At 43.4% G+C, this 9,626-nt stretch overlaps 1 protein-coding gene across 2 annotated transcripts in view; it reads left to right on the top strand.

Annotated features, from left to right (window-relative positions):
• The first annotated feature begins 3,131 nt into the window (after window positions 1-3,131).
• LOC147430472 (uncharacterized) overlaps window positions 3,132-9,626 on the top strand; it is a 79,000-nt gene continuing 72,505 nt past the window's right edge. Inside the window, exons 1-2 of one of the 2 annotated variants that reach the window (XM_086493102.1) lie at window positions 3,132-4,034; window positions 4,120-4,261. In XM_086493102.1, the coding sequence (XP_086349228.1) occupies window positions 3,394-4,034; window positions 4,120-4,261 (783 nt within the window). In that variant the 5' untranslated portion in view covers window positions 3,132-3,393. The remainder of the gene's footprint in view (window positions 4,035-4,119; window positions 4,262-9,626) is intronic. The other variant, XM_086493101.1, reaches the window with a different exon arrangement.

Below are 9,626 nucleotides of genomic sequence, written 5' to 3'. Positions count from 1 at the left end.
TGTCCAATTCTTCTTCGAGAGTGTCAGTGCATTGTCTATTACTTACTGGCCTACAACTGGACCCGTTTATTTATACATCTCAGAAGGCATAATCATCCTGTGGCCAAGGGCGTTTTGCGATCATCAATTAGATAAACTAGAGAGCTTGTGTCATGTGTGTTGTTTGAAAGCACACTGACGGGACCTAGGCACTTGCAATTAAATCTTGCAAAGCAGATGGTTATGGGAGCAGTGGTGCGTAAAAATGGGGAGCAACTGAATAGTAATGAGCTACTCTCTGTTCTAGAGAAGATGCGGTTACTAATTCCTACACAGAAGTAAAGCTCTCTCGTGTCTAAAATATGTATCTTTTGTGCTCCCTCTATATGTTCTTACCTGCATCTTTGTCGTTTGTAACTCAGATTCAAACAATAGATGCGAGAAGCTACAAGAACACGAATTGGTGTTGGTGTAGAGTCCAATTGATTCTGCTAAAAAACAAACGTGGCTACAAGTTTTTTTACGGTTTGCTTTTTCCAGGACAATCCACAGATCAAAGCAAAATATGCCATGTGTTCAAAATGTCAATCAATGGCCCACGATCTGGTGTTGAGCTTGTAAATAGAATGCGGCAAGACGGTAGCGGAGACCTCCGAAAAAAGTTGGGTTTGCTTTTATCATGTTTGTAGAGTAGCAGGATGGACAACAATGGCAGCCCATGTCTACGACCCTGCGTAAGACCTCTTGACATGTTGACCCTATTTTTTTTCTTTTGTTTGTAACAAATATTAATCATTGCACTTTATAGGATTCAAGAAATGCAGACAATAGCCATTTGCGAGATGAAAGAAGAAGAAACATAGGCGCAAACCATGTTTTGAGAAATGATGAATTCGGTACTTTTGGAAAGTGAGAACCTTCCAATAGATTTTAGAGGATTCATGGCGGATGAGGCTGGGGCAAATTGAAGAGCTGTTCGATCTGTATTCAATGGAGGGCCTGACAATATTATGGAGGGAAGAGAACGTTCTTGCTTGTTTCATTGGGAGCAAAGTTTGCAGATTTACACCATGCAATATGTGCATAAAAATTTCCAAGACGAGCACAAGCGTATTTGTGGACTTTAGCTATGTGCAAGGAGCGAGGATGAGGCAACAAGCTTGTATAGGACTATTCGAGCTTGGTGGGCAACTGGTAAAGTATCCGACAATATTTGTACCAAATGGATTGTTGGCTCAGTTGGTGGCACTTGCGTTACCCTCGTTGGAGAAAGCACTTTGTTGGGGTAAAACTATGAAGAATATGAATTAGTGGCAAGTAAAATTATTTACTTCAATGCGTTAACTAGATTTTTTTTTTGGGTTGCATGAAGCAAATGATTTGTCATACATTCCAACTACAAACCTTGCAGAAATAAAGCATGCCAGCTGGCTGGCCGACGAGGGAAAATAAGAATTGTTGAGCTTGTACGATGCATGCATTTCCGATCTATCAAACTCATTGTTGCAAAGTGTGAAGATGCTTGTTTTTGTCGAATGTAGATATCTTGGAGTAGGTCCATCAACAAAAAAACTTGGTCGACGTGCACAACAAGGAAAAGCACCAGGTCCGACAGCCATTGCTAAAGACATTGAAGATGGTCTGGGAGGTATGCCCCTATATTAAAGACCAGCGTTGGATTGAGATAATATTACAGTAGCCAGAAGGCGCAAAAAAGCTAGTACAATACATTGTGAGGAGGACAACGCGTCGCATTGACCAAAATATATTACACAAAATGTTCCTCGCAATCTTCTAGGAACACGGACAACATTTACAGTGGCAGATGAGGAGGTTGAAGATAACAAGAGTGCTCTGGTAGTAGAAGAGAAAGATATTCATAAGACAATGTGGGCACTGCGTTGTATACCAAAGGGTAGTAGAGTTCAATGTCAAGGGTGGTTGGGTTCTAAAATTGGTAAATGCAAGAAAAACATAAAGAACATCGGTGCAGGTACGGTTGCACCATCCTTTTGGGGGATTCGTACATGAGAAAGAGGTGATTCCACTGGTCAGGGAAGTGCGTCAAGGACACAATTCGTGTGGTTTTGCAACGATAGTGTGGATCACACATGGAAAATCTACAATCACTCAAAGCCCTATAAGAGTACCTACAACTTGGCCTGTGGAGAAGGGAACAAACATAATTGCCTTGGAGCTGTTGGATTTGGAGACAGGGGGCTTCACAGTAAGGACAACCAGCAATGTGCGCTATCGGTCAGGCGTATCAATTCATGCCTCTAAGAGAATTGAATTAGCCATAACAATGGAAGCACATGTTATTCAACACATTGTTGTAAAGGCAGGCATGAAAAATTCATGGTGGAGACGTCTTCTTCTCAAGTTCGAGGAGAGAGATACGAAGTGCATGTTGCCAATAGTCCGATGTGTACATGTGGAGACTTTGCAGATCGAGAAGCACAAAGTAAACCTTATATGGCATGTGAGCACATATACTACATTTTCCTACACTATTTTGGCTTGGATTTGAACCACAATATGTTCGTCCATCAGAGCAAGCTTACAAATGAAGATCTACTGCGTGTGTTCAGTTGTAGACGTGCAATATAATTGCCATTGAGCGCTTGTGACTTTTTATGTAATCGCGGATTGATTTTGTATTGAAACTCTTTTAATGAGAATTCCATCAAGATGATGTGATCTCAATTTTTTGAAAAATTGTCGACTTTGTGGATAACATGTCTCTTTGTTGGTTGGCACTAAACGTCTTGCAGTTTGTCTACTTGGAGCTTACCATATTGCTTTGTTTAGATATGCTATGTGCTGTGTTAAAGTTGTTTTGCAGTTTTTTTGTTTTGTGCATAACATATTTCTTTGCTAATAGATGATGTGTACAAAACTAAAATTGAAATCTGTGTAGTGACTCACATGTCCTGAAAGTGTGGATTTTACCATATTGTCCTTCGAACATGGTTGTAGCATAAGTTTTATCAAAGACATCCATTAAAAATTTTGAGGGATTGATAAATGAAAAAGAAAGCTCTCTTCAACGACAGAGGAGGGAGCTTTTTACCGGAATATATTATCCAAGTAAAAGAACATGAAAAAGCTCCCTCAAAAGCTTTCTTCATACCCGTCCCCCCTTTTGCTAGTAGAGGCGAAGAAGAAGCAAGGAGGGAGTGGGTACTTTTTGTATGCATGTCCCCGCGCAGACCACCTCACCCCCCATGATGTCCTTGCTTTGCACCTGCTACTTTCACCATGGAAAGAGACCCCTGCGTGAAGAGAGGAGTCTCATCTATTCTTAAGTCTCGTGCGCAGAAAATGAAATTATGAATGCCTTCCACTAACGAGGCAGGAACATCATTTTGTTGGCGCCAAAATAGGTCGTAAAGTTGCTGCAGCAACTGTTGCATGGCAGACATGGAAGGGAACGACGTTCCACCTCCTCGCAGTTATACGCGGCCTGAATTCGTGCCCAAGCAACCTCCAAGACGGCGGCAAAGAGGTGCTCTACCTCGTCTCGATGAGCAGCAGCACGGCTTGATCGCGAAACACGCTCCAACACTTCAGGTGAGAGTATCTACAAGCACACCAACAACTCCATCACAGCAGGAATGCGTTCCTGAGGATCAAAGGCTTTTGCTGCCTCCTCATCAGCCTCTAGCTGCACCCATGCATCCAACCGAAGAAACCTCAATGCAGAGTGGATTGCTGCCCCAGCCAAGAGGTCATAAGGCAAAAAGACAGAATACTACAAGAGACTTTGCACAAGGCGCTGTAAATTTTTCAAGGTCTTGGCACAGGGGTAGCACTCAAGAGAAGCCTAATCAGGGAGGTGCATTAATGCCTGCGGATGGGCATACCTATCCTCAACCAAGAGGAGCCATTCAAGGTCAAGTACCTTTGACTGTTCCTCCTCTAATCCAAGGGGTTTCAAATGCACCTCCTTTATCAGCTCGAAGTGCTAGAAGCTTGTATCCCTTTTTGGAAACAAAAGCATCTTTTGAGGGAATGTGGCATCAATTGGAGGCTGCTATTCAATGCCGCGAAGGGTACACACCTGCTTTCTGGCTTTTTTCAAGCTGCATGCTGATATGGGAAGTTGGTTGTTGACAACTAGGAACATATTGTTGTTAGAATGCTGATGAATATGATGGCTGAGATGGAGAAGTGTGTCTCACGAGTGAAAACTGCTAAAGTTAATGCTGTGAAGGAGAAAGAAGAAGCTGAAGCAAGGAAGGCTGCAGCCATGCAAAATCTGGAGATTATAAACAAGGAGGTAGTAGACCTCTTTTTATTAAGTGGCATGATTAGTTGTATGCTTACATGTCATTTCAACTACAAGAATAGGATGAGCCCTCAGGTTCATATATGAATAAAGCTAGACAAATTTAGATGAGTAATAAATGCCATGTTTGCATTATGCACCGTAAGGTTGATTATTATACACTCTGCAATCAGATAAGCAACCAACTTGAGACTGCCTAACTTTGGGTTTTATACATGCTAGCTTTTAGTTCATTCTTTCGCTGGAATAATACATTTTCTAAGAACACCCAGTTCTTTGTTGAGTTCCTTGAGTATGCAAGGAAATCACAAAGAAGGCTATTAACAGGATGGAGGGATATGATGAGGGAGGTTGGGAAGTGCCAATGGCTCCCTCTACAAGGAGCCACCCCCCCTTGAATGTTTTCAGTGTGTGGGATATGATGAGGGAGGTTGGGCAGTGATGATGGCTCCCTCTACAAGGAGCCACCCCCCCTTGAATGTTTTCAGTGTGGTACAGATAGCGAGTGTTTTTGAGTGTCTCTCTCTCTCTCTCTCTCTCTCTCTCTCGCATTTTCTCTCTCTTGCATTTTGTAGAGCCCTTTCTCTGGCGTTTTGTGCTTGGCAGCGTTTTCTCTCCGTGGTGGCTGGGATCTACTCTCTCTCTCATCGCCCTCTCTGTGCATTGTGTGTTGTGCTTTTGCAAGTCTTACACAAGAGGGGCTCCCCTAGGCCATGTATCATATATAGAGAGCTGCCTACAGTTTGGGGCTGATTCGGAGGAGGTTTGATCATGACATTGTTGAGGTTTGGTGGCTGCCTTGACAAATTTGAGTTCTTATTTTCTTCCAAGTTGTTTAGAAAGATCGAGTAAAGGACTTTGTTTCATTAATTTGGAATGGCCGCAGCTGATGCAAGTGGGACTGATGTGCCTTTTAATTTTACATCCAAGATCACATATGTACCCTTACTATTCTTCAACTGAATTTTTTGAGCCCGAAAGTCCACTACGGCATTGTTCTTGTGGTGCCATGGCATCCCCAAGAGTATATCATGCCCTTCTATAACCGGCCTGTACAACGTAGAGGGCGGTACTATTTCAATTACTTGTTAACTTTACACAGAGCACTGAGAAGGGAAGAGAACACAGTTGCGTCCAACGACTAGAATGTCACTGTGCACACGAGACCGACACCCTGTAGGCCCCAAAGACCGGCGCCCCTTTCGGTATTTCTTTATTCAAATTAAAGTAGACGATCCGACCACTTCGCACAAGCTTTCACAAAGCTGTCCAAACCTGGCGAGGGCTGAAAACGCAGGTTTTCGACCTGATTTTGGCAGCATAACGGCGCAAAAACCCCTGTAGGTCAAAAGCACCTGTCTAGGATGGATTCCCTCGCTATCTAGAAGCTTTCTGGTGAGCTGTCACAGAATTTCAGCAGGCTGTAATTCCCTGTTTTTCACTGCCGGGTGCCCAAAAGCTTGTACACCCATCCCAAGGCTCTCACGAGACTCCCCCGGTGTTCCCTTGCAGTTTAGGTGCGAAACCCTAAACCTGCAGAAAAACACAGCAGGCTGTAATTCGCTGTTTCGGATCGTTTTTAGTGGAGCGAACACGCCTACGCGTGTCCCAAGGGCTCCCGCACGCAATGGGACAGTTCCCCTGTGAGTTGGACGAGTTTTCACGCGAGAAAACTCTCCGAACTCGCAATCTTTCGCGATGGAACTGAGCGTACCTGTGGGGGATTAGCAATTAGTTAATCCGATTCCGGTTCAGAAGGCTCTTGCCTTGGCAAACGCGCATAAACCCCCAGAACTGTACGTGTTCAACTGAGTAGCCCATCTAGTGGGGCATTACCATATGTGCCAAAGGGGAGAGAGATGCACGAGAGCAAATCATCGTGCTACATGAGACAGAGGAGAAGGCAAGCTTTCCATTAAAGCTGTAGACTTGCACCCACTACTCACACACACACTGTAGCTCACTTAGAGTAAAAATCAGCCTCCTCTCTCAAATTGGGCGCCCCCTCTTGCTGATGGAAGTGGAAAATCCACCTGGAACCGCCACGTGTCCAGTTTACCCCTTTTGAGTTAATTCTCTAGTTCCCACTGACTTATAAAGTTATAAGTGACTTTCCGAGTGGCCCAGACTTCATTTGGCGCACACAGGCTTCCATACTCATCAGAATTCAGTGCTAACTGGCCCGACCAGTCCCAGACTGACCGACCTAGACTCCCGATGTGAGAAACCTATTCGGCCGCAACCGTTTCACACTGGCCATACAATGTCCACTTGCACCTTTTCAAGGGTCCCGGGGAAACAAGTAAAAAAATAAAAATATCTAGTACTTATTTACGGAAGGCAACAGGAAAAATACACCTTCTGGTGACACACCCCACCCTTGAAATACTGCAAGCGACCTCACTGCATGCCAATAATACATGCAGTATCTCCTGATATCACATATATTCTATGATGGGAATCCAAGATATACATGCTTCCGGAAATGTAGCGTTGGACGATTAAACAATCCCACCAACCTGGCTACGACACATATATCAAGCATAGAAGTCTTCTGGTGTACTCTTGAGCACAAACTTCTTTAGCTAAATTCTGTATGGAAAGAGTAGATACAATTGCTTAACTACTCTCTTGAGCATCATGAACCATGCTCTTGCCTTGCTCCAAAAAGGCTGCATCAAGTCACTGTGGGTTCCATTTGAAAGGCTTTAAGATACAATTGCAATAGCTGAGGTGAATCAAGCAATTCAGACTCTTCCATCCATTTGGCATCTAATGATGGATAGTTCTTGAACTTCACCAAATAGCGTCTTGGAACCTTTCCTCTAACCTTTCTTTCTCTATGTGCCAATTTCTGTTCAGGAACAAGGATTTCATCCAATTCTTCCACTTCGGGTTGTTCCTCATCAAGCATATTCTCTGGCACATCACCAACAAAGGGCCTTAGAAGGCTGACATGAAAAGCATTATGTATTTTCCAGCCTTCTGGTAGCTTTAACCTGTAAGCTACATCGCTGATCTTTTCTGAAATCTGAAAAGGACCATAATATCGCATACTCAGCTTAGGAAACAAGCGTTCCTTGCCTTTCCTTTTCCTTAACCTGGCCTTTTCAAAGCGCAAAAGCACCCAATCACCAAGTGAAAATACAAGTTCACGACGGTGACGATCAGCAGCTTTCTTTTGCTCAGCTTGAGTCTTCTCAAGAGCAATCTTTATCTTCCTGTATGTTTCATCCATATCTTGCACATACTTGTCTGCCTCAAAAATCTTGTCCTTAGTCTGCAAATTGGGCGGTACTTTCTTCCCTCCTTCCACTATCTCAAATGGTGCCTTACCTGTTGATGTATGCACAGTGTTATTGTAAGCATATTCAACCAATGGAAGATGGTGTTCCCAAGTTGCCTTGTGCTCTGACACATAACATTTGAGCAGGTCCAGGACAGTAGAATTTGCCTCTTCTGACTGTCCATCAGTTTGCGGATGAAACGAAGAAGAGAACTTTAGCGTAGTGCCCATGTTCTCAAACAATGCCTTCCAGAAAAGACTCGTCATACGTGGATCCCTGTCATTGACAATTGACTGAGGCATCCCATGATATTTAAAGATATTGCTCATGAATATCTTGACCATGTGTTCTGGCTTTATCTTCTTCCTAACAGGAATGAAATGGGCGTGCTTACTGAACCTACAAATGATAGTCCAAATCCCATCATTTCCTGTTTGCGTCCTTGGAAGATCAAAGATAAAGTCCATTGCTATACTTTCCCATGGCCTATCAGGGATCGGCAATGGCTGCAACAATCCCGGTTGCTTTTGTCTGTCAAATTTGACTTTTTGGCATACTAAGCATGCTCTTACAAATGTGTCAACATCTTGACGCAAAGCTGGCCAATAGAAGAATGCCTCAACCCCTTTCACTGTCGCATCAATTCCACGATGCCCAGCATAAGGTGGAGCATGACTTTCCATCAAAATCTTTGGCCGTAACTGTTTAGTAACGCATAACTTTCCATGCATCATGAGAAAGTCATTCTTAAGCATATAGTGCTCATGATGTTGCCCATCAACAAGCTGGTCATAGATCCTTGCAAAATCTGAATCTTCAGCATATTGTGTCTTCATTTCGTCTAGTTCACAATGGTACAGAATTGACACTGCTGAAATTTGGGGCTTTCGTGACAACGCATCAGCCACCACGTTCTTTTTCCCTTGCACATGCACAATTTGAAAATGGAACATTGACAAGATGTTTGCCCATCGCATGTGCTTCTCAGACAACTTCGTCTGGGTGAGAAAATATCGCAAGGTTTGATGATCCGTTTGGACAACAAAATCAGCCCCTAGCAGATAGTGTTTCCAACTAGTGAGAGCATGAATTACTGCTAGCAATTCTTTCTCATAGACTTGCAAGTTCCTTTCAGTCTTCAAAAGAATTCTGCTCTCATATGCGACTACTCGGCCATTCTGCATTAGAACTGCACCAAGACTATGGCCACACGCATCACACTGAACCACAAAAGGTTTTGAAAGATCTGGCAAAATGATTACCAGATCTGAAGTCAGCTTCTCTTTCAAGTGTTTGAACGCTAAAATTTCCTTGGCTGTCCATTTGAAAGTAACTCCTTTTCCTTGCAGTGCATGGAGTGGAGAAGCAATCTCAGCAAAATTTCGGATGAACCTCCTGTAGTAGGAACATAAGCCTAGAAAGCTTCGAATGTCATGTACGGACTTCAAGTCTGGCCATGACCTAATTGCTTCCACTTTAGCGGGATCCATGTGTACCCCATCCTTTGAAACAATGTGCCCAAGGAAGTGAATCTCTTGCAAAAAGAACTCACTTTTCTTCGCATTAATGAGTAGCCTATTCTTGCGTAGCTCATTGAAAACTGCGGTCAAGTGATCCCTATGCTCCTCTTCAGACTTTGAGTAGACAATCATGTCATCAAAGAAGGTACCCACGAAGTTTCTATGTGGTCTAAAAATTCTGTCCATCATTCTATTAAACGTTGCAGGGGCATTTGTGAGACCAAATGGCATAACAAGAAACTCATAGAGACCAAATGTTGTCCTGAACGCAGTCTTATGGACATCTTCTGGTCTAATGCGTATCTGATGATACCCGCTCTTTAGGCCTATTCTTGTAAACAATGACGCTCCCTCAAGCCGATCAAGAATGTCATCTATTCTCGGTATGGGGAACCTGTTCTTGATAGTATTCTTATTCAAGGCACGATAGTCAATGCACATGCGCCATGAACCATCCTTCTTCTGCACTAAGAGTACAGGCGAACAAAAAGGGGATGAATTGGGCTGAATCAGCCCCTTCTCTAAAAGCTCGTTGACCTGACCCATAAT

Source organism: Adiantum capillus-veneris, chromosome 21 (genome assembly GCF_014529385.1).
Source record: "Adiantum capillus-veneris isolate H3 chromosome 21, ASM1452938v2, whole genome shotgun sequence".
NCBI lineage: Eukaryota > Viridiplantae > Streptophyta > Polypodiopsida > Polypodiales > Pteridaceae > Adiantum > Adiantum capillus-veneris.
Note: the sequence above shows the minus strand (reverse complement) of the source record. Positions and strands in the feature narration are given on the sequence as shown.